Source organism: Prunus avium, chromosome 1, assembly GCF_965620075.1.
Source record: "Prunus avium chromosome 1, drPruAviu1.hap1.1, whole genome shotgun sequence".
Classification (NCBI taxonomy): domain Eukaryota; kingdom Viridiplantae; phylum Streptophyta; class Magnoliopsida; order Rosales; family Rosaceae; genus Prunus; species Prunus avium.
Window position 1 is genome coordinate 47,509,334 of NC_142284.1, and position 25,092 is coordinate 47,534,425.

Sequence of the window (25,092 nt, forward strand, 5' to 3'; positions counted from 1 at the left end):
TTCTATATAATTAATCAAGTAAAGTCCAATAATTTAAAAAAAAGTTTGAACAAGTAACGGCTTTGCTGCTGACAATGTTTGCCTCAGATACGCATCACCACAAAAAATAAAAGAAAAGAGATGTTTGTAAAGCAAGCATCAACAATTCTCTTGCAACTGACGAAATCAAGACAAATAATGCATCACAGTCAAATTTCTAATGCATATTCAACAGTCCTAACATATGACTATTTTTATCCTTCACTTCTCTCTACAAGTGAAGTAAATTTTACCTGTGTTAATTAACGTTAATATATTCGGAATAAGGTACTGCATACTTTGCGGAAGATTCCAAATGAAAAACCGCTTGCAATTACTAGCCTGCCGAGATGCCGCAGAGATGCTTCCACGTCATGAGCACGCCAACAATATTCTCACGTTCTTCGTACAAGGTCGTTGGATTGGCTATGAAAGTTACTCCGTTGATTTCACGTACCCAAGACCAAGGCTCTTGGTGAATTGCCTAAAGGAGAGTGTTTAGGGAGATATGAGGTTTCCTTCTCTATGTGGGTGTAAAGCTCACTACACACCAACGCAGAGAGTCTGCACTGATGCTTCTTTCTTTCTCTGCAATTCACTTGCACATACTCCATCTAGTTTATAGGAATGTTTCAGCCCATCCCAAGACAGCATAAAACATTCACTAGTGCAAGGGATGGCATTGTGCTGTAAAGCAAAGAGTAATGACTTATGTAGTGGCATACTTTATATCTGATAACTTATTTTATTACAACCTGAATAGGAAGATCGAGTAGGTAGAGATTCGTAAGGACATCTCTAACAAGTCTTTCTCTTGCAGAAGCAAATCTTGCCTGTGTGGGATCGAATTCACCGATTGCGAAGACCACTCGGGCTTTCGTGTGACCTTGGCAATGCCCCATCCCTAGGCCACCGGCCTGACCGCATATGCACTCGGAAACGCCGTGGTCCTCGTCTGAGACTCTACCTGAAAAATCACTGACCTCGACGTCAACACGTTCCGCTTCTTCAAGATGAAGTCGAGATCGAAACCCTAACTTAAACCCCGTCAGTCACCTCGCACTATTGGAAGAAAACTCCTGAAACAACCGCCCGCAGCGAGTCGATCGCGACCTTGGCCCGATTTGGAACCACGAACCGAAGAAATTAGTGATTTTCGATCGGCGATTCGAAACAATTAATGATTCCCAACGTTTCTGTGACTGCGAATCGTAGATCATCATCGCTGGGCGAATCGAAGCAAATACTGGTTTCTTTCTCTCTTGGCGTCGGTGATGAGGTTGGAGAGACGACAATCTCTTCTACGAAAGAATGGCCATACACGACGATCTGGTTGGATCTGATCATCAGAAATTTTCTTGGGTTAGGGATTCAGAGAATGATGAGTTGCTTGAAATTAAGAAATAAATAAGAAATGTGACTGGGGTTGGGTTTGGCGCTTTATTTTGTTTTCCGTGGACAGAGAATTTGGACGCATTGATCTCTGCAAAACGCACGGTACGCTTGCGTTTAGGCTTTTTTGCACTTTTGTAGTTGATGGAGGAAATCGATGGTGGGCTTCAGGCTTGGCAGTTGGACCTCAGGGCCCATGAATGCGTTGTCGAGTTTTTATTAATTTATTGGAATTACGTGAAATACGAGGGATGTATGTGGAATTTAAATTTGTGAATAAAGGAAATTGATTTATTTCAATGTAAAAGGTTTTATTGATTATTAGCTGTCTGAAAGTGAAAGAAATCTAAAACGTGATATTGCAAAGTCATTTTCCTCCAAAACCAAAACAAACCTTGGAATTGGAATTGGAATTGGAAGGAAAGAGCTTGGCATTGATTTTGGGGTATACCCCCATACTTCAATTGTATACATCAAATCAAGTATCCAGCAGTCCATATACCAAAAGACCAATCATCATTTTGTCGGAAGTCTTCACACAATTATGTGTTTTGCTGAGTTAACGTCAATTTAAATTCATCCATCACTTGACAAAGACTTAGTTGTTGACCATTCACAACCCTAATGCTCATAAGCCTAGATAGAGAAAGAAAAAAACAAGTGTCTTTGTTTCTTGAAATATTAATTAAATTTCCTTGGTTTTTAATTTGTATTACACGAGAGAAATATATTATCTGTTTCTCTTAAAAACAAAAAAAACAAAAAAACAAAAAATAATTTTCAACGAAACATCTCAACACATCCAACTACCTCTATGTTTCAGCTGTAAACTACAATGAATATTTAGTACTTGCTATATTTACTGTATGCAGCAAAATGCTGCAGAAATATGGTCGCTTTAGTTAATCCATCTAAACAGAGAACAAAATTACCAGCCATGGCTTTTCATATGCCTCAAGATTTGTTGTCCAACTCACTAAATAAACCAATAACTATCGCAATCTGACCAAATACTTCAGAATATATACGACTGGAAAATTCACCATAACACCATCAGCTGAAAGACAGATTTGCATTGACAACCAAAGCCGCTTTTTCTCTATTATTAACTCAGAAATGAGTGAGTTTAACATGAAATACAACTGGGTATTATTCATACAAGTTTCAGGATGATACATTATGGAACAGTAATTACATTATGGAACAATAATTGTAACGATCTTCAGCAATCACATACCAGACATCGCATCTCTGACATGTCTTTGGTGGGTATGGGACAAGGTCTTTCTTCTCATCCTTCTTCTCATCCTTCTTCTCACTCTGTGGTGGACCTATACTCACAACGGAAGCAGATTTTCTGTATTTTCTTACCTTCTTGATAACCTTTACTGGATCGGCTTCCCCAGTTACTGTCACCGTATTTTTTGACGGGTCCAGGACAATGGAAGTTATCCCTTCTACTGTTGCTATTAACTTCATCACCTTCTTCCTGCACTTTGAACACAGAAGTTCCACTGACACTACCGTTTTCTGCAGCACAAGACAAAAGTAAAGGTCAGATTTTGTTCCGTACCTGTGCGCTCAGAAAAAATATAAATTCCATCTGAAGTATTGCAGTGTGTGTCAGTGAAAGACTCCAGAGAAAATGGTGCGTCAATAACTAATTACATAGCAGGAAAAATAAAACAGAGAGAGATGGAACCTTAGACATAATAAAGCAATAATGATAGAAAGCAAACTGGAACAAGCTAATAACAAAGAAAGAATGGATCCAAAGATGCTATATATAAAATGCTCTCTCTCTCTCTCTCTCTCTCTCTCTCTCTCTCTCTCTCTCTCTCTCTATTTAGTTTGATTATGTGTTCTGCACAGCACTTTCTTGGCAAAGAAGCTGGTTGAGTACAAAACGACAGTCAGTAGTTGGCTAGAAGTAAATACCAGTCGGAAGGGTTTTTAATTGGGTCACCTATGCCCTCCAATATGCAATAAATGCAGAATTTACCATCTGCGGGCACACACACATCCCATGCTAGGCTAAAACACACCTTTCTACATCCTCTTTATCTTGAAAGAAATGAAACCGTTTATAGCAAAGTTAAAATGATGCTGGCCTGCCTAATTCTGAATGTACTACAATTTTTTGGAAAAAGATAAAAAAAACAGAGAACAATCTAACAAGCTTGCCCATTCGCCTGTTTGTACACACAGGCGTGTCAGCTTATAGCAAATTTTACTACAAGTAAATATGCTGATTGACTGAATAAAACAAGGATTTTGAACAAACCAACAAATGAGGTTTTAGCTCAGGATGTCTCCAAGAAAATAATGAAGACCTGACATTACGCAATGTGTTGGGATGGCAATCACTTTATCAATTCAGCTCTAGTGGGGTCAGTTGAATGGGCAAACTTGACCCACTTCTGGAACGTATTAATTCCTTCTTCTCCGTACTTGAATCATCAACTTTAACAGGATTAGATCCACACACACAAACACAGAGAGAGAGAGAGAGAGAGAGAGAGAGAGAGAGAGAGAGAGAGACCTATACACAGCTCAGGAGCTCATCATTCAGCACATGATGTAGCCAACCCACGGCCTTTATATTCCACATATATGCTGATCAAAATACCAAAGCTGAACAAACCAGAGTTCACAGAGCCTTCCATATTAGTCTTACCACTGGCCTAGAAACATATTTTAGCATCAGGCTCATTGATTCTTCCAAATCATTTCTTTCGAATGTTCGTGGTTTGGCAATGTAGTTACAAAAAAGAACTCCAAATCACACTTTGTACATCAGACAGAAGTGGAAAATGTCATAAGTTACTGCTCAAAACAAAATGTGTTTGGTTCCATTGTTCAAAACTGTAAGAACCTTATGTTTACCTGACAATTTATTAAAGGATATCAAAATATAAATCTGCACCAACAATGGAAAACTTGAAAAATATGAACTATAAGGAAGCATAAAGCAAGCGCAAAATAATTTTGATGAGAAAACTGGAAATTTAGATTAATGCCTATGCAAGAAATCGCTTCTTCAAACTTAGATAATTCATTGATTCCCTAAAATACTGTTGCTAAAGCAGACGCATTTTCAATTAGAAAATACCAAGGATGTCCTGGTCTTTTTTTCTTCTTTTCTATAGTAGTACTAATACCACAATGTGAAATCCCAACTGTCTGAATTAATAGGCCATGTGGGCTTTGATGGAATCACACTGAAGTTAGTTGATACATCACTTTCCCTGCAGAGCCCAGAAATTATGTTTCATCAGTTTCTCCTCATTTCCAATTAAACTTCTCAAACTTATAAGGAGTTTTATCACACTCTCTACTTCCCTCGTTAGTCTTCATTAACTTTATTAACAACATGAAACACTGATTTACGTGCCTCTACAAAACTATGTAAGGACTAAAGCAGCATGCCGTGTTTATGCTAATACAATTAGAAAGTTGCAGTAAATATGCATAACTCAATCTAAATTGAATGCATTTGCTTCCTAATGAATGGGTAAATTCAAACAAAATTATGAGATGCCCACGAACATTTGCAGACTTACAGAATAAAAATTACCATAGCTTAATCCATTCTATAAAAGAAAATTTGCATGAACTGATGATGCATGCAGCGGCAGTCCAGGTATATTTCAAAACAGTTATTAAAAAAAAAAAAAAGAACAAAGAAAAGAATTTCATCATTCTTCAAAACAAACGAAGAACCAAACACCACATGCATACACTAAGATAAAGAAGAGAAGGGGAAGAGAGGGATTTATATTACTAACCTTACAAATCAAAAACTTCATAGAAACAAAGGAAACAAAGAAATAATGGCTAAAAGCCAAGAAGTATACAAACAAATACAGCTATTAACAACAATAATTTACAGAAAATACTATATATCAACCCACTTGCACTTACTCATAATTTGAAGTAAAGTATCCTCCATGGCACTGTAACAAATCTCAATTTGCAGTTTTAAGAGCCATTGTGCTTGTATTTTTCTTTTGTCTTTCCTCAGTTTCCACCATTCGATTGTAGTAGGTTACTATTTTTTTGTCCAACTCATAATATTCTTCCATTTTCTTCAATTGTTTCAAATCCAGGTCAATGAAATTCACCTAGGAAAATGCAACTCAAATAAGATATTAATGTCCTAAGGAAGGATTTCCCCCACAGGGAATTTCACCTAGGAAAATGCAACTCAAATAAGATATATTCGTGCTCCAGCTGTTAAGAAATGGTATTAGATTACGAGAAGAAAATCTGTAAAGAATGACAATATAAAAACTTAAGGGACTTGAGCATCCAAATGCTGTGATTGAAAGATGCTATGATATCAGTCAGAATGAAATGATAAGGAGATCTGTACCTTGTAATCAAAAAATTGGTTGCTTGATTCTAGATACAAATTATTATATGGAGATCCTGTATTCCCATCTTTCTTTGGTCTAAAACTAATCATCAAACTGCAGTCCTTCGCAGTAGCAGCTATCAAAAAGTCCTTCACAATCTTCAAGCTTTCATCCAAAGAGATGGAATGCAATGAAAGATATCTCTGTGACATTTTTTCTTTACTGAATGCTCTGCATACCATGCAAGGCTCCGAAACAATGTCATAATATGCATGGATAGCCCCATCAATGTCAAGGTTATCAAGTTTCTGGACCTCAAGGAGCCGATCCAACACTCCAGAATTATGAACTGTTTCAGCAACAAGCTGTAGAAAACTCATTGTGCGCAAGCCATCACCTCCCTGAATGACACACTTGAGTGCATCTTCAAATTTTCCTCGAGTCACAAAATTGGTACTGTCTGCACCACCACCTAAGCCCCCAAATATTTGAGAACCATTCAAGAACACACGGAAGTTATTCTGCGGGGTTGAGAAGAGATCCCTGATAGCTTTATGTATTCTGTCCTTGGATCCAGAGAACATATCAAGTGGATTATATTCACTATATTCTGATACCTGTAACACAGGTTTAGACAAATCCAAGTCAGATTAACATTGACATTTAGTATTACTACAAAATAGGACTCTCTTTGCTGAAATTTGTGCGCAGAAGTTCTAAGAAGAATTAGATGAGATGGAATTCCCATTGAACATATGGAACTCATTTGCCTGATTTCTGGGTAGTAAATAATTTGACCAAGAGAATAAAATAGTAAAAGCACACCTCTCCTTGATGCAACTTCAGAGCTTGATGCATCTGAAAACGAGTAATGCTCCGTTTAATGGCATTTCCTTCATCAATGAACTTTGAAGATGGCAGAAATCCACATTTTGGCTATTTTTGGAAACAATTGAAAAGAAAAAAGGAATAACTAAATATATTTCAAGGGTATTACTCATGTGAAGACAACAAGAAAAAAGTTTACATGACAAGCATAAAATAGAAACGAAGAACACAAACATGGAAAAGCACCTTTATCTCCACAGATATACAGGGTTCAACTTCATGAGTACCTGAAATGAATAAAGAAGAATAAACTATCACCCTTTGAAATTTATCAGAGCTTTTTCCTAAGGTCTCAAAAACAAAACAGAACTAAACAAAAAATAATACTTCGATCATATCTATCACAAGACAATATTTAGATAAATAGGTGCACCTACATTTAATAAGATACAAAGTTCATATGATTCTATGCAGAATGCTGCTAATTCCAGGTTTCTCTCCCTGCTTCTCTGAGTTTTTATGTAGGTGTGTGGATATTACCTGATATCTTTTACTAGAAAAGTAAAAGGCAAAGGGAGACCTTTTAAGTGTTAGCAACCAGAACAGGCATGCAAAAAAGAAACAAGGATCATAGGCTAGATTAAATAAGCCATCTGACTTTCGAACTATAAGTGCAGAAAAGACAGTTCTACATCTTTAAGTGCAGCACTAATTAAAATTGTAACTAACAGAGAGACACTAATTACCACGAGGAAAAAGAGAATGATCAGACATGAGAAGCACAGAATCACATTGTGTGTCAACTTTAGCAGCGTCAACTCGAGAAGCAGGACGCTGAGAAATTATGTTCTTCTCAACCGACTCCAAGAATTCCTTGGAAGCAGGGACACGCATCTGCCAAAATTCAAACTGAAGGTTAACGAACTAAACCATTTTGTACATCTTACCACATGCATGCATGACTTCACGGGAAAACCAAATGCATACACTATATTGCTGAGTATGAGGATATTTCAATCAACACTGTTGTAGCTTTCCCTAATAAGAGAAAGCTTACCGTGTGACTCGGCATATTTAATCCATAATCACTGTCTTGGTTCCGGACATAGATACATACCCCATGTACAAATAAAACTCAACTAAAAAAATGCCTTAAAGCCCACCATAACTATTTTGAAATGATACATACAACGTGGACATGTTTTCCATTCAGCAAGCATCATGCATTAGTACAAGTGTGGATAGCTACATACTCCGGAATCAACATATGTGGAACCCAATAGAGGGCTCATGATGTGCTTCACAAACAGTTGACAAGCAAGTTCTTTGTTAGAGGTAGCTACAATGTCCTCCGCGTTCTTCCACAGAAGACGTTCATGCACGGTTAATGCAGTGGGACTGTTCATGGACTTTGACCCATTAACCGGAGCTTTCTGTAGACGCATTACTTTCCCAATCTACATAGAGCAAGGTACAATCATTATAAGCTTCAAACATGATCGATCATAATAAGGACCACACCTACTCCCGTCATGAACTACTAAGAAATTCTTCTCTCTAAACACATTCTTTTAGGTAAGTGCATAATTGAAGCTCAGGTGGTGTGTGTGTTTTGGAAACAATCAAAGAAAGTATGAAACATACAAAAGCGGGGATGGATCCGCTGTAACCGAGAACAAGATTGGCGGCGCCTTCGCCTCTGTAAATCCAATCACCAGCATATTTTTTATCTAAAATGACCTCCATGTCTTGGTGTTGATTGAGATTCAGCTGCTCACAGTTACTGCACAAATGAAGATTTTCAGTTTTTTTTTTTTCTTCTATCCAAAAACAAAAATTCTCAATGCAAGATCGAAATTTGCAAGTACCCAATTGAGGATATAAGATTTGCAAGAATCAGCTTGATCAAACAAACACATTGCAAGAATCAGCTGACACACCAAACACCGAAGTCGCCGAAAGATGATGATTTTATAGGTAAGGCCTGAGGCTGAGAACGCAGACCAAACAAACAAAGTTGTTCCTAGTGGGGATCTTTGTTTGGGCTCGAACAATTTTTAATGGCTTATCACTCTGTCAGTGGCTTCACCTTTACCCTTTACCTTTGCAGCTTCACTTTCTGGATGCTAATTCCTTTCCGCGTAATCTTATTAATTATACCACAAGTATGAGACAAGCAACAAAAACTAGGGGTGGGCATCAATCCGGCCGATCCGGTTACACCGGCCGAACCGATTATATTGGTTTGGTTTGGTTTGGGTTTGACCAAAGAAAAAATCAACAGTTTCAAAAACCGATCCGAACCGGTTTGGTTTGGTTCGGCTGCGGTTTGAGCATTTTGTAAACTGTCCTAAACCGAACCGGACTGATTAAAAATAAATTTATTATTTGTTAAATATATTTTACATGTGGCAAGGCTTGAGTGGTTCTTTGTAATTGTTATCATGCACCATACCGCACATGATTGGATTCCAAAAGCCTGAAAAATTCATCCAAAACTAAAACTCACGGATCTAGTCTTTCTCAACCTCTCTCACATTTCTCTCAGCCTCTCCTTCATTTCCTAACCCTAGCCGCACACAACACTCACTCACTACTCTCATCTCATCACATCATTCATCTCCATCTTCATCACCTTTGGCAGACAAGGTCATCACCTTTGGCCTCTTCGTCTCTCCAGTGTAACCTCTCTCTCTCTCTCTCTCTCTCTCTCTCTCTCTCTCTCTCACACACACACACACACACTCACACTCACTCAATAACTCTCATTCTGTAGATTTGATGGTTTTCTTGTTCAAGTTTCTGATTTGGGTTCATATCTCTCATGGCTTTTGATGATTTAGATACATATGGGTCTTCATTTTGTCTTTTTTTCTGGTGAAATTAGTGGGTTCTGCTATGGTGATGTGTGGGTGCAATGGGGTGGGGTGGGGTGGGATTTGCAGAAAGTTAAAAAAGAAGATGGGGTATTTGAAGAGATTTGGCTTGCTTTTGACTTTTGCTTTCCCTTTTTTTTTCGTGACTTCCCTTTTGTTGGCTTGGCTGTGCGAAGGAGTTCTCTTCTTCAAGTTTGGTTGGCTGTGTTTTTTTCTCTTGGCTTTACTCCTTTTTTTTTCCTTTTTTTTCTTTTCACTGGTTTGTCTTTTTGGTTGACTGGAGACTTCTTTTGTTGGTTTGTCAATTCAAGGGAAAATTATCTTCCTTTTGAATCTTGTATAAACCTGAAACCAAAAGAACTTTAAGAAAAATAGAAACAATAATAATAAAATAGGGGAAATATGGTTTAAGTTTGTTTTTTTTTTCAATTGTGTGTTTATTATATAATAACTTGTGTGTTTATTATGTTGAAACTAAATCTCTTATTGTGTTTCTTATGTAGAGATGAAGAAATCAAATGCTATGGGGCCTTTACATATTTCTTGTGATTGAGAATGGAAATGAAGACATGCTGCTTATTGTTTTTTCGTTTTTTGGTGTTTGAAAATTCTAGTTTGATTTGTATTAATTAGTTGGATATTGAAGTTTATTTCTATTTGTATGCAAATGTGGGATTGTATGTTGAACTTTGTTTTACTGGAAATTTGGTTAACTTTCCATGTTTGATGTATTGGAGATTCGGATTATTTCATGAAAATGTTGATGTTTGTAGCTGTATCAGTTTCTATTTTAGGATGTTTGTTAATAGGTTCTTTGTTATTGTAAGACGTTTTCTTTTATGCCTAAACCGGCCGAACCAAACCGCACCAAACCGGATATGAATGGTTTGGTTTGGTTTGGTTTTCATTTTGATTTTAGCTCAAACCGAACCACACCGGACCGTGAAAGTTTAATTGGTTCAGCTGTGGTTTGAGGGTGAAACCGGACCAAACCGGACCGTGCCCACGCCTAACAAAAACCCAAAACCCACTCCGGGAAATTAAAAAAATTAAAAGTAAAATTTTAATTTTTATAAATAATAATAATAATAATAATAATAATAATTAAAGTTCATAAGAGCAGCAGGTCGACGGCGACAAGATATTGGGTCGTTCGGGTTACACACATAAGAAATTGCAGTTCGATCCATTTGTCATTCCGATTTAATTAATTGTTCTTGGCCCATTGGACAGGCACCCAGAAGGCTTATTGACTTTAATTACCTTTTGTTTCTTAAATTTCACCCACACAAAGATTATACTGGAGCCCATATTCTTAAATTTATATGAGGACCGATTCCAATTTGAAATTGAGATATCATGGACAAATTGGAGATGAATGTTCATTGAATTGTTGTGGTTAGTTGAGATTCTTATGTGCTCTATTATTTTGTTCTAATTTTTTGTCACGCAATGGTTATCAAAATCAGTCTCTACTTTTTTCTTTGAGCGAGTAAAGAAAGTATATGCGACCATGTTGCTGGTGCAATCACAGGTTTCTGAATTCATTGAGGCCCAGATTACAAAGGAAAATGTTGACAGCGAGCTACCTGGCCTATTAAGTCAAGTCAACATTTCCATTCCAGCTTGGAAAAAGCCACAAGATTAGAAAGACTTTCTTGCAATGTTTTGCTATTCTTGGTCAATAACGCAATGATATGTGAGATAACTTTTCCACGTGTCATTGTGTTATTGGATGGAGATAACAAAACAGTTCTATCCTTGTTACAAGTAAGTTTTTATGCACCTTGTTGATGCTCAAAATGGACGGCCAAGATTGAATCCAACTTAGTGATGAGGTATGATGGATGAAGGTGTTGACCTTCAGCATGTGTGTGAAGATTTGGGCAAGCGATAAATATATAGAAGACAAGATATACGAGGTTCACACTTAACGAATGAGTTACGTACACGGAGAAGTACATTCTCATTCTTATAATAATATGTATTTACATTTGTACAAGGGTTTTGACCCAAATATAAAACGAAGAAGGGAGAAGCCCATGATTAAAGATCAAGTTTAGCCTAGGGATCCTTTCCTAAGTGGAGAGTGGTCTCATTAATATTCCAATGTAGGACTCTTTGCCTTACTTAGATTTGTTTCTAGTTACTTGGTCAAATATGGTACAAACACACCTAATGGGTATGTGAAATTGAATTGTGATGGGGCATGGTTACAACAAACCATGATAGGAGGTATAGTTTGGGTAATTCGAGATAGAGTAGGGTGGATGCTCAAGACGGGAGGTATTGGAAGTCTGCTTTGTCAGTCAGCTCTTATGATGGAAGCCGAAGCTATTCGTGATGCTTTGACAAATGCTTTGAATGCGGATTTTGATCAAGCTATTGTGGAATCCGATTCACAGCAACTAATATAGATGCTTCAAGGAGTTATTCTTGTTGATGTCAAGATAGAAGGAATTATTTTTGACATCAAAACCTTGTGTCAACGGTTTGGGTCGGTGAGTTTATATACTTGGGAAATGTAATGAAGCTGCTCACTTGGTTGCAGCTTTTTGTGAGTCGAGTAAGGGGGTACCCTCTTTTGGGACCTTGTATGGCCAGAGTGGCTCTTTGATGTCTTGGTTAAAGATGTAAACCTTTCTATTCGCTTATAATAAACTTTCCTATAAAATATATATATATATATATATATGAAATATTCTACCTATCTTTTTCAACTTTGAAATCTATGATATGGAGAAATAGGAGGAGAAAAAGAAGAAGGAAAAGATAGTATATTGGGAGAAAAAACATGCGTGAATTTAATTTGATTTTTGTTTTCTTAAATTAGTTGTTAATTATTGTTGTACTATTATTTAACGTAAGAAGAGATAGAAAGGGACATAGTTGAAACTTTGCAAAACTGATCGAGAAAGAGCCTTTTCTTTCATCAAATAAAAGGTGCACAATGCACAATGGGCTTCAATAATTAAAGGTTGGAATTCTGCGTCAGTAGTACTAGTAGATGGCAAATGCATGGTTGGAAATGCATGAACAACTCTTATTTTCTTATTTTTCAAAGACTATGGGTACAACCATCATGGTCACCTTTTTGGCGTCAACAATCATCATTACTTAAGTTCAAATAAAAATAGATTAGGCTGGCTTGGGGATTACAAATTGTAACTACACTCTTGTCAACATCTCACAGATTATGATTTTTCTATATTTCAAACCAAATGGGTTAAAGTTAGCTCGCTCATCACCAACTGTAACTACACTTTTTTGCCGACATCTCCATATTATGACTCTTGTATATTTCAAACCAAATAAATAAAGTTGGCTCACGGATCACGAATTGTAACTACACTCTTATTGACATCTCACAGATTATGACTCTTCTATATTTCAAACCAAATAGATTTTTTCGACATTCAATTCCTCCATATGAATACCTATGATAAATTAATCAAAATTCTCAAATCATAGCCCGACTAAGTACCGACCAGGCCGGTACAGCCCTTTTTGTTCCAACAAATGGTGAATATATTGTTGTTGCGTGATATTTCAAAATTCCATGAACGTCGTTATATCTGTATACTTGCGCAGTAGAAGAATAACACGTTTAAGAATAAATGAGTGACATGCAAATTCCAAAACGACTGTATGCATGCATCACATGCACCATGTGCTTCTAATCTAATGTATTATTTGCGAACAAACCAAACTGGGGGAATTAATTAAGTGTAAAAAATAATGTGCATGAGACATGTGGTGCGATTCTTTTTTCCACTCATTTCCAAATCAATTTGACATTGCTTTCAAAAGAAAAAAAAATCAATTTGATATTTGTTTGATCACTCTCATTAAAATCTTCATATATGTATTCTAATTAAGTATCGATTTGTTGCTTTTTATAATGCTTGTCATAATTGCTCTTAGGATCATTTCGATGAAATGATTCTAAATATAAGAATTTAGAGTCAAATAATATGGGTAGAATATTTTTCAGATTGTATTTCATTCTCCAAAAAGAGGTATTTATAGTATAAAGATATAACCCTAGTAGGGTCAAATTAGGAAACAATATAAAATTTTAATTACACAATATCTGTACAAAAGGAAAGAAATATAATCCTAATAAACTAGAAAATAAATATCCTAATTAAGCTAGAATCTCGCTAACATTTAGATGACATTATAATAAGGTTAAACTGTAGGATTACGCTAGCACAATCCATGTACGCCAAAACTAAAAAAAATGGGTTTGAAATGAGGGAAATATATGGATTCCAAATAACTGATTGCATATATCAATCTTTTTTTATTTTTTATTTTTTATTTTTTATAGTTTTCTTTTTAATATTTTAACTAGCTCCATCTAAATGCAGCCTTATTTAATTGGTTTTCAAACGTATATGGAGTGTATAAGGACCAGCAGCTAGCTATTCATGCTACATATAGGCATAGATAGGGTGAAAGAAAAAGACACTCTTTTGTGGTTTGAAATGAAAAGAGATGCAGGAAGGTTTTGTCTGTTTTATTTTGGCCTAGGTAACCGTTAGACTTAGATATCTGCATCTGATCCTGCCCACGCACGACAGAACATACTACGTAGTTACTTGTAATATGTGGTTGCGGTGCATGGTTCCATTTATATATCTCCAAGGAATGACTGGCCGACTGGGGTCTATATATACAGCACAATTACTCCAAGCTTTTATATGAGACAGACAGACATACAGAGATGGAGGTGATGCAAATACTTCACATGAACAAAGGGGTTGGCGAGACTAGTTATGCTCAAAACTCCATAGTTCAGGTCCAAATTAATATTATTCATCATGATTTTCTTCAATTAATAATTATATTCTAATTCAACGTGTTATATATATATATATATATATATATATGTATATAATATTTTGATTATTAAATTTATTTGTTATTATTTTGTAGCGCAAAATAATTTCCATTGCAACGCCAATCATTCATGATGCCATACAAGAAATCTTGCGCTCAAATAATATAGAGAGCATGGGGATAGCAGATTTGGGCTGCTCATCTGGACCCAACACTTTATTGCTCATCTCTGAGATCATAGATGTTATCATACGCGCCAAAAGCTGTAACCTCGGCCTCCAGCTGTCAGCAACAACAGAGCTCAGAGTGTTCCTCAATGACCTCTTCAGCAATGACTTCAACACCATTTTTATGTCACTTCCTGCATTCTACAACAAACTCAAACAAGAGAAGGGTCCTGAGCTTGGATCTGTCTTCATTTCTGCCACGCCTGGTTCGTTTTATGGGCGGTTGTTTCCGGCCAGGAGTTTACATTTTGTGCACTCTTCTTCTAGCCTTCACTGGCTGTCTCAGGTCCCTCCTGGTCTCGACAGCAAGGCAGCTGGCAAAGCTTTGAACAAAGGAAAGATCTACATATCCAAGACCAGCCCACAATGCGTTTTGGACGCATATGCGCTTCAGTTTCATAACGATTTTTCATTGTTTCTCAAGTCCCGCGCTGAAGAAATGGTTGGTGGAGGACGAATGGTGTTGTCGCTCATGGGCAGGCCATCCTATGACCCCACAACTCCAACCAGTTGCTACCAGTGGGAGCTTTTAGCCCACGCATTGATGACCTTGGTTTCAGAGGTATCTACAATATTTAGCATATATAGCAATTTAAGCTTTTTTTGTTCTTGTTTTGAAATAAAGGAAATATTATAAGGAAGATTCTTGAGGGATCTGTAAACCAAACATATCAAAATATCAAATCAGATACAAGTATGTAATGAAGAATGGCAATTTAAGCTTTTCATGTTGCCAGAGAGTAGAAAAAAAACATCTCCTTTAAGATGGTCATTAAATTTGCTGACCACCTCTCCTGTATGTGAGGAAAAGGTACTAACTTGTTCTATGGGTGCAGGGTCTTATTGCAGAGGAAAAGGTTGATTCCTTCAACGCTCCCTACTATGCTCCATGTGAAGAGGAATTGAGCTTGGCGCTTAAAAAAGAAGGGTCATTCTTAATTGACAGCCTGCATGCGTTTGAAATTGATTGGGATGGCGGTGGGGATCAAGAATTGCATCACACGTTTGACATGGTAGGTAGTGGCCAGAAAGTGGCCAAGACAGTAAGGGCCGTGGTTGAGTCAATGCTCGAATCTCATTTTGGAAAAGATATAATGGATCATCTGTTTCAATGCTACGCAGAGCTCATCAGTAATCACTTATCAAAATCTAGAACTAAATACATCAATTTGGTCCTTGTGATCATTAAAAAGGATTGATTCCAAAAAAAAAAAAAATTGAATAATTTCCTTTATGTTTTCCAATCTTTTTTTTCAGGTTGGTTGAATTATTTTGGATAACTATATATGTTTGTAACCAGTGCTTCTAGTTGTATTTATTTGACAAATTATATATATAATGTATTGAAAATGAGTGATATTAGAGATACTTATGTTTGTAAAATAGTATCTCATTTGTTTTCTGCGAATTTTGTTAATTCAAAGCAAATAGGAAATTTCCAAGGCATTATTGATTGAAAATTAATATATTAACAAAGTCTAACAAGCACTCCCTGGATATATGGTTTTAGCAAAAATGGAAATATATATATGTTTCTCCCCCCTACAAGGCATGGTGCGGCTATTAATATACTTTTGTTTGTTATCTAATATTAAAACAAACATCCATCACTTGCATTGCATGCGAGCATTTGATGGCAATGGCAGCACCGTGATGTCGTTTTTTGCTGTTACAAAGTGATAGGTGGTGGTGGTTTAGAGTTTCTCTTTGGTTGTGGCGGCTAGGTTTCCTATGTTTTATTTTATGTATATTATGTTTAATGTGGACTTTATGTTGAATGTGGACGTAATGTCTCTTTGTGGGCTATATGCCGTCATGTGGGCTAAATGTTTTTTTGTTGGCTTTTGATGTTTTGGTTTTTCGCTTGGGAACATGATTTTCATGCTATACCGTACTGGTTTTAGCTAGATTTGTTCCTACTTGTTCTGTTAGTTTCCTGGCCGATGCTTTTGCTCGGCTTTGTTTGTACTGTTCTCTACCCCTTTAGGGGTTTGCTATGAATTTCAATTTGGACAAAAAAAGAAGAAGTGATAGGTGCCTTGTCATATCTGATTTATCTTCTATTCATCTTATGGGCTTTTAGGCCCAAATATTTGCGAACACCATCAACGGCTTTTTCACAGAGCATGGTGAAGCATGCATTGTATTGAAGCAGCCACTATTATTATTAGAGCATTTCCACCCGTTCGACTAGTCAGGGCAAAAGGCTCCCTAGCTTCAAAAACACTCTTCAGTGATCAAATTCAGCATGGGCAGATGGTGGGCTCCACTAAGACTGGGCAGCCCAAAAAAAAATGAACATCCCGAGCTGCTGATGTCAGTGAAGAATTTTTTATATTAAAAAATTGAAAAAATTACCAAAAAATTCAGAATATTTTTTTATACATACCTAGAAATTTTTATTTATTTATTAATCTCATGCATATAAATAAAATTAGGACTAAGTATAGTAAACCCCCCAACCTATAGGGCCATTTTCAAGTACACCCCAATCTATCGACAAATTACAATTACATACACAACGTCACGAAATATTACAAGCGAGCCCCCTCCGTTAGCGAGATCGTCAGAATAGCCGTTAGCTGCCTACGTGGCGTCTAGCTGGACATTTTTTTAAGGGCATTTTGGGCATCTCAAGTCCATGGGTTTCGCGCCAACACAACACGTGGCGTTTTTTAATTCAAAATAAAAAAACCCCAAATCGATTTGCAGATTCTCGTCCAGAGCCCCTCCCCTCCCCACGAAAATCGATTTCCCCCCCAAATTGAAACCCAAACCCCATTTCGTGTCGATCGAAAGCGCACAGAGAAGGCTGGGTTGCTGTAAGTCGAGATGGCGTGGAGTCGTCGTCCTCGTTACTGTAAGTTGCATGTGGTTTTATTCCTTCTTGCTTTTTGGTTTTGTCGTACAGAGGTTGCGGTTTTGTATTTTCTGAACCTGTGATTTGCTTTAAAGTGTGCTTGAGAGTGATATTTGTGGTCCATGGTCCATTTCTGTCGGTGTTTTGTTGGAAAAGCATAAAAGGTCAATTTCTGTCGGTGTGTTGTTGGAAAAGCATAAAAAAAAGCACTTTGTTTGTCAGACCAAACTGCTTTGGATTCCAGACAATACTCAGTGGTCCAAAACGTGTGCATTTGTTTATGTCCTTGTGTATTCACCATTGCTGTATTGAACAATTGTTTTGTAGGTGAAGATGATATGTTCACTATTCGAATGAACCATGGGGGTTCTATATGTGACAACCTGTATGTAAATGGGACTGTGGACTTCATTGATTTTTGTGATAAGGACCAAATGTCTATGTTTGAAATTGGTTTGATGGTTAAGGAGTTAGGCTATGATGGTATAGTGTTATATCACTATGAGCTTCCCAACTCTTCTTCTGTAGAAAAGCTTCTCTCTGATGCAGATGTTATGAAAATGTGTGAATGTGTGCCTAGAGTGAGGGAGATAGATATTTATTTGACACAGTTGGCTGATGACCCTTATACCTTTTTAAACAAACACAAAGAGATCGAGTTGCAAAGGGTGGAAGGTTCCGGGGTACAAAAACAGAGATCACTGGTGATTGAGGATCTAGGATATGCTGATTGTAGTCCTGTTGTTCTTTATAACAGAAAGAGCAATGTTGAGCAGGCAACTACATATCCTAAGCCACATAAGGTGAAGATAGTGGAGCAAGAAGCAGTGAATAATGTTGGGGATTTTTCAGAACCTGAGGCACCAAAGAAGGGAAAGGGTAAAACAGTGGCTGCACCTGAGGCACCAAAGAAGGGAAAGGGTAAAAGAGTGGCTGCAACTGAGGCACCAAAGAGGGGAATGGCTACAAGGTCTTTAAAGGGTAAAGCAGTGGCTGCACCTACGGTGTCAACAAGGGGAAAAGGTAGAAAGTCTTCAAAGGATAAAGGGGAAGATAGTGATGCATCTAGTTTTGTTGACAGTGACTATGGGGGGGATAACATTGAGGAGATGGCTGAGGAACACAATTTTTTGCAAAAGTGGATTACAGATCGTGCCCCAGTTGAAGATACTTTTCGGCCTCTTGAAGATGAAGAGAGAAATGAGGGTGAAGGTGGTGGTGTTAATGAGGGTGAAGGTGGGGTCCGTAATTCAGACAACGTGGTAGGTGGGGACCAACCTTCACAAACTGGTCAAAGTGGACCAACCTTCACAAACTGGTCAAAGTGGGGACCACCCTTCACAGACTGCTCAAAATGAAGACCATCCTTCACACACTGGTCAAAATGAAAACCACCCTTCACAGACTGGTCAAAATAGGGAGCCGCCTTCTCTGACTAGGCAGTTTGAGTATACAGATCTTCAAGACACCAGGTTGGAAGAGGGGGATCAAGCAGTGGAGGATGAGTTGAAAAGTGTTCATTCAGATGAAGATGATGAAAGAGATGCAAGGGGGAAAAAATTCAAACACTATAACCATGAAACAGACAAAGAAAACCCTATATTTGATACTGGAATGATATTCAGTGACACCAAGGTTTTTAGAGAAGCTGTTCGTGAATATTGCTTGTTGAGTGGGAAAGAAGTCACTTTCACCAGGAATGAAAGGTATAAGCTGAAGGCAGTGTGTAAGGCAGTGAGTTGTCCATGGCAGATTTATGTGGCTTCGAAAAACACTACAGATCGAAGCTTGGTGGTGAAAAACTATAAACCTAGTCACAATTGTGTCAGAGTTTTTGCTAACTCACAAGCCTCAACTAAATGGTTGCGAGATAAGTTCCTGCCTAGGATTCAGACAAATCCCACAATGCCTCCACAGTCTATAGTCAACTCAGCCTCTTCTGAGTTTAAAGTAGGTATATCAAGGATGAAAGCTTACAGGGCAAAGGCAGAGGCGCTTCGACTCATTGAAGGAACGGTTGCTGAGCAATATGCCATGCTCTGGGATTATTGCCATGAGCTGGAAGACAAAATCCCTGGCTCTACAACAAATATACACTGTCAGTCTGTTAATGGTGAAACAGTTTTTAAACGACTGTACATTTGTTTAGAACCATTAAAGAAAGGGTTTAAGATGAACTGCAGGCCTTTTATTGGGTTAGATGCTTGCCATTTACAAGGGGTTTATGGTGGACAGTTGGTTACAGCAGTTGGGATCGATCCCAATAACGAGACTTGGGTGATAGCATATGCTGTGGTTGAGATGGAAACAAGGGAGTCATGGACATGGTTCATTGATCTGTTGGCCAAGGATGTGGACATTGTTAATTCACATGGATGGGTCTTTATATCTGACAAGCAAAAAGGACTGGCTGGTGCATTTGAAGACCTTGTACCTAATGCTGAGACAAGATTCTGTGTGAGGCACCTTTGGGATAACTTCAACAAAACTTATAAAGGTCAAGTTTTGAGGGATCAGTTATGGAAGTGTGCTAGAGCTACCAATGTGCCTTCCTTTAAGTATCAAATGGAAGTAATGAAGACCTTAGATCACAATGCTTGGGAGTGGCTTGCTGAGAAGCCGCCAACACAATGGTCTAAGTCTCATTTCAGAACACTTATTAAGTGTGACATGCTGCAGAATAACTTGTGTGAAAGCTTCAACAATACTATCAAGGCAGCAAGGGACACGCCAATTATCACAATGCTGGAGATGATCAAGTGCTTGTTGATGAGAAGGATCCAGTGGAGGAGGGACAAGATGAGCAGTTGGCCTCATAGGATATGCAAGAACATTTTTGACCATCTGCAAGGCAAAAAATTAGAAGCATGCAACTGTACTGTGCAATGGTCTGGTGGTCCTAAATATCAAGTGGATGCAGGAAGAGGGGACCAATATGTGGTAGATTTGGATATCCACACTTGTTCTTGCAGGAAGTGGGACTTGTCAGGCATTCCTTATGCTCATGGAATTGTTGCCATACATTACAAAGGAGGGCAAGTTGTGGAGGATTATGTGCATTCTTACTACAGCAGGGACAGTTACATGGCCATCTATACCAATCTGATTATGCCAATTAATGGGTCACAGCTATTGGAGAAGACAAACCAAACAGCAATAAAGCCACCAGCCTACACTAGACAACCTGGAAGGCCTAGAAAGGTGAGAATAAAAGGACCTGAAGAGAGAATAGATAAAACTGGGAAAAAATGGTTGGGGAGACAAGGAATGCAAATGAGGTGCAGTGTTTGTGGCTCAACTAGCCATAACAAAAGGACTCACCATCGAAATCTACCTCCAAAGGATAAATCAAGGGGTAGAGGGAGACCAAGAAACATACCTAACCAAGACCCTGCAATTGCTGCTGTGAGTGCCTAATCTTATTCCTAGCCTATTCATGAAACTGTTTTCGTGTTTGACACCAATGGAACCTGAAACTAATTTTTTTTTCTCTGTAGGAAGAAGCAAAAGTAGCTGCAAGAGCAAGGAGAAAGCTTGCATATGGAAGGGCAAAGGCTGCTGCTGTTGCAAAGAAGGATGCACTAAATGCTTCCCAGCCAAATGCAGCTGATACTGCAGGAATTGGATTGGGAGCATCCAAGAGACAGAGAACATAGTTTATGCCATGTATTGTATTTTGAACTAGTGCAGCTTTTGGTTTTGTGATGTGGCCATTTTGTCAACTTTTGGTAAACTCTATATGTATTTTGAATTGGTTATATCCCAATTTAGGTGATCAGTCTATGCATTATTGAGCTGCAAATGTTTGCAAAGTATGTATGTATTTTGAACTCAATATATAATGGATCATGCCTTGAGGCAAATAGTCTATGCATTTGGAAATTGCAAGAACATTTTTCATACATAAACATGTTTCATACAAATTGATATGGGAGATTATACAACAAAACGCATTTCATACACATAAAGCACTTTCATTTGCCAAAATATCCCACAAATGGCCACAAAAAACATCTCCCAAGTCTCCTAAATTCTAGACCCTAAAATTGAAGTGCTAATTTCACATTCTTGGAAGATCCAGCGTCTCTCCATTCCAGTACTAGCATTCCCAACAACACAATCAAAAATATCCAAGAACCCAGAACACTTGCTAGTAGAAATCTCCGTGCTTTCAAGCCAGCTCCAACCTCTATTTTCAATTTTCGGTTTTCCTCTTCTTCCTTACGTAATCGTTTCAATAGTCCACATATCACAATCTTCGACCTCTCGCATACCTGTGGATCATACCATTCAAAGAATGCACAACCTCTTCTTACCACATAATCAGTGCAGCCCCAAAATCTTCTCCCAGGGTTGTTGTCAGTCCACGACGTCGTCAGCCGACATTGATTGCCGCAGTGGCAAATTCGCGGGCCCACTTCGCATCTTCGATTCTCAGACATCGTCGATCTCGTCGACCTCGTCGACATCGTCGTCTTCGTCTTCTTCGACTTGGAACCTAGCCAACGACTTCTGTCGATTTGGGGCTTAGGGTCTGAGGGGTTGTGGGGGTGTTTTGATTTGGGGGTTTTTTTTATTTTAAATTAAAAAACGCCACGTGTTGTGTTGGCGCGAAACCCATGGACTTGAGATGCCGAAAATGCCCTTAAAAAAATGTCCAGCTAGACGCCACGTAGGCAGCTAACGGCTATTCTGACGATCGCGCTAACGGAGGAGGCTCACTTGTAATATTTCGTGACGTTGTGTATGTAATTGTAATTTGTCGATAGATTGGGGTGTACTTGAAAATGGCCCTATAGGTTGGGGGGTTTACTGTACTTAGTCCATAAAATTAATCTCATGTGAACAGTAATTGTCTTTGGATTGCCATGACAAATGGGTTAAAGTGCTCTTAATAGTCGTAGGCTTTCAGATTGGATCTGAATATAAATGCTAGCAATTTTTTTCAATTAAACAATACCCATTTCTTGAAAAAGGAAAAAAAAAAAAAAAGCACAACACGTTTAGAACACGTTCTCAGGAACCTTGCAGCCTCCTTCATGATTTTGGGAAAACTTCAATGTTATTTTTTAAAACAAATTTGGACGCCTTTACTTTTTGGTTTCTACCATTGTTTGTCTTTCTCTTTTCTGGTTAATAAGAGAGAAATCCTTATACAAATCAAAGTGGCATATTGTTCAGTAGTTGATTGCTTGGTTGATAACTCAATGTTGCGTTGGTATGTTAGAGGTAAGAACTCAATGGTTTTTGGATATATTGGTTATCTAATATTGGTGCATCATGAATGATGAATCCAGATTTGGGTAAATTTCAATTTCTTTTTCTTAGTTAAACTTCAATCTTTTTCTTTTTAATTTCCCCAAATATGGGTTAGAATTTCAAATCAGAAAATTGCAAACTAGAAGAAGAAGAAAACTCATCACAACCAAGTTAGTCTTACTATCTTTGATACGACAAGTGATGAAAAACAAAGCACAAAAAACAAAGCAAAAGAATAATTGCCCTTTTTAAAGGTACACTACGAATTTTTTTTCCAACGATCTAAATCATCTATTTTTTAAGTCTTCATTCATAGATCATCCTTGCAAAAAATTAGGCAAATCGGAAATTGTTTCGACATCTATTTATGTCCTACAAAATCAATGAACACGATGCTTCAAGAAAGTACTAAAATGTCAATAATTTAATTGAGTGGTAAAATGATATCGGATTTAAGTAATTTTTTGCAGAGATGATATTCTAATGAATATCTACAAAATAGACAGTTTGGATTGATAAAAAGGTTAATTACAGTTTAGTACCCTATGGGGTCGTTTGGTACGGCGGACTGTCATGGACTGGACTAAGGTTTAGTTTGGTATTGCTGTGCTTTTAAAAAAAACTGTTTCTGCTGTGCTGTGAAAATAAACAGCTGTGAAGTGAAGCAGCAAAGTGTTTGATAATCTATATTTGTAAAAGTGCTGTGAGCATAAAAAGCAGTCTTATAATGTTTGGTAAACTTTTTTATAGAAGTGCTGTGAGAGTGTATAATGACAATAAAGGGCACCATGATGAATTTTTTTTTAAAACCTAAAATTATCATAAGAAATAAAAAATGTATAGTTTTTTCTCCCTTTTTTCGGTTACAATATTTTTTCTCCCTTTTGTTTCTTCCTTTCTTCTTCTTTTCCAGGCCCCATTCCCCCTCTTTTTTTTTTCTTTCTCTTTCTCTTTTCTTCTTCCTTCACGGGCCCCAATTTTTTTTTCCTCTGTTTCTTCCTTTCCAGGCTCCATTCCCCTTTTTTTCTTCTTTCTCCCTCCTCTGCTTTCTCTTTTCTTCTTCCTTCACGGGCCCCAATTTTTTTTTTCCTCTCCCTCTTCTCTCCTTCTCTCCTTTCTTCTTCCTTCCCCCCCCCCAGCCCCTCCCCCCCTCTTTTTTTCTTTCGTCATCTTCCTCATCCAAAATATTCAAGACAAAACTTGTTTTTGTTGTGATTTCATACAAATTTGTGTTTGTGGAAGTATATCTATATATACGCCATGAAGTCGAGCATTTGCAATTTTGATTTTGCTTTCTCTCCCTCCCTAGTTCTCTATCCTTGTCTCTCTCTCCCTTCCGATCTCTCTTTATTTTTTATGCATATCTTCATTCCCTTCCAAGTCGCAGATCTTCTAGGTTTGTAAAATAGGAAGCTGGGTTGGTGGGGTTTTGGGTTGAGTTGGTAGCTTTGAGGGATTGAGGAAGGGAAAAAGTTGCAGAGAGAGGATGAGGTGAGCAAGTTGCAGAGAGAAAACAAAACAACTACAAAAAATCCAAGAGGAACAACTACTGGGAGGCTCGAACCGGGATAACGAGGATAAAAGCCTGTAATTGTTTGAAACAAATAAGGGCAATATGGGTAATATGAAAATTTCATTAAACCCTCCGCATGCTTCTCCGCGCAGCAGTTTTTAGGGCACTTCCAGCAGTCAAACCCTTGCCATGGCAAAGGGGGGGCTAAGGCTGACACTATTCATATGAATAGTGTCAGCCCTTGTAAAAAGTAAGTTCCACTTCCAGCAGTTGCCCGAGCAAAGGGCAAGTACTATTCAATTTTTTGTTTTTTTACAAATTTGTTTACCTAAACAATTAATTTGGACAATATTTTCGGATAAAATTTTTGGGTTCGTACTTGTCAATACTCGAGTAAAAAGTGAATAATAGTATAATTAGAAGAAAATATATGAGGATTTGGTGTTGAAAGTGAAAAGTTTTGGTAGGTATTTGTAGAAAAAAAAATTACAGAATTTTTGGGTATTTTTTTCTAAAAATTTCGATTTTTTTTCATTTTTTTATTGCACAAAAATTGGCTGCCGTTAGATTGGAGGAAAAATTCTGATCGGAGAGCCCAGAACGCGACACTTGGCAGAGAGATGTTGGATGCACTATAGCGCGCTGACGTCATCCAGCCCGCAGGCAACAGCTCGGGCCCCCTCCCCCTTCGGGCCAGCCCAGGCTCGTGGCCCCCACAGCTTGCCCGGGCCAACCCCTCCTGCTGGAATCAGTTTTTGGGCTACAGTAGGCCCCCAGCCCTTGCCTTCGGGCTCTGCTGGAAGTGGCCTTAGAAGCATGTTGTGAGCTGCTTCTGTTTTTTAGCTTTGAATGACAGCAACTTACTAAATAAGCAGCTTGAATTTGTTTTACCAAACACCCAAATCTCCAAAACTTT

The 25,092-nt window shown here is 37.9% G+C and overlaps 3 protein-coding genes and 1 long non-coding RNA gene across 8 annotated transcripts; 2 read left to right on the forward strand and 2 right to left on the reverse strand.

Moving 5' to 3' along the window:
- Positions 1-2,485: 2,485 nt before the first annotated feature.
- LOC148297929 (heavy metal-associated isoprenylated plant protein 2-like) lies at positions 2,486-3,688 on the reverse strand. The gene is made up of 2 exons (XM_088246966.1): positions 3,113-3,688; positions 2,486-2,940 (listed from the first exon to the last, which is right to left on the reverse strand). Exons 1-2 carry the CDS (start codon positions 3,119-3,121, stop codon positions 2,602-2,604), a joined length of 348 nt encoding a protein of 115 aa, XP_088103092.1. The 5' UTR covers positions 3,122-3,688; the 3' UTR covers positions 2,486-2,601.
- LOC110771569 (inositol-pentakisphosphate 2-kinase-like) lies at positions 2,801-8,760 on the reverse strand. Of its 5 annotated transcripts, none has more exons than XR_015832900.1 (10): positions 8,465-8,760; positions 8,241-8,379; positions 7,850-8,053; positions 7,343-7,490; positions 6,843-6,883; positions 6,594-6,704; positions 5,786-6,385; positions 5,335-5,534; positions 3,953-4,094; positions 2,801-2,940 (listed from the first exon to the last, which is right to left on the reverse strand). XR_015832900.1 is itself a non-coding variant. In XM_021975891.2 (9 exons), the coding sequence occupies exons 2-8, from the start codon at positions 8,340-8,342 to the stop codon at positions 5,379-5,381; spliced, it is 1,362 nt and encodes a 453-aa protein (XP_021831583.2). In that variant the 5' UTR covers positions 8,343-8,379; positions 8,465-8,759; the 3' UTR covers positions 2,801-2,940; positions 5,335-5,378. The 5 variants fall into 5 exon arrangements, 1 of the variants encoding a protein (XP_021831583.2); XR_015832899.1 differs by having other exon boundaries at positions 3,953-4,296; XR_002528901.2 differs by having other exon boundaries at positions 3,953-4,658.
- A 212-nt stretch (positions 8,761-8,972) lies between these two features.
- LOC110771038 (uncharacterized) lies at positions 8,973-10,230 on the forward strand. Its single transcript, XR_015833096.1, has 2 exons — positions 8,973-9,277; positions 9,976-10,230. It is a non-coding gene; the product is annotated as an uncharacterized LOC110771038 (long non-coding RNA).
- Positions 10,231-13,971: 3,741 nt separating this feature from the next.
- On the forward strand, positions 13,972-15,912 carry LOC110771586 (putative jasmonic acid carboxyl methyltransferase 2). The gene is made up of 3 exons (XM_021975914.2): positions 13,972-14,276; positions 14,414-15,106; positions 15,381-15,912. The coding sequence occupies exons 1-3, from the start codon at positions 14,202-14,204 to the stop codon at positions 15,741-15,743; spliced, it is 1,131 nt and encodes a 376-aa protein (XP_021831606.1). The 5' UTR covers positions 13,972-14,201; the 3' UTR covers positions 15,744-15,912.
- The last annotated feature ends 9,180 nt before the right edge of the window (positions 15,913-25,092 follow it).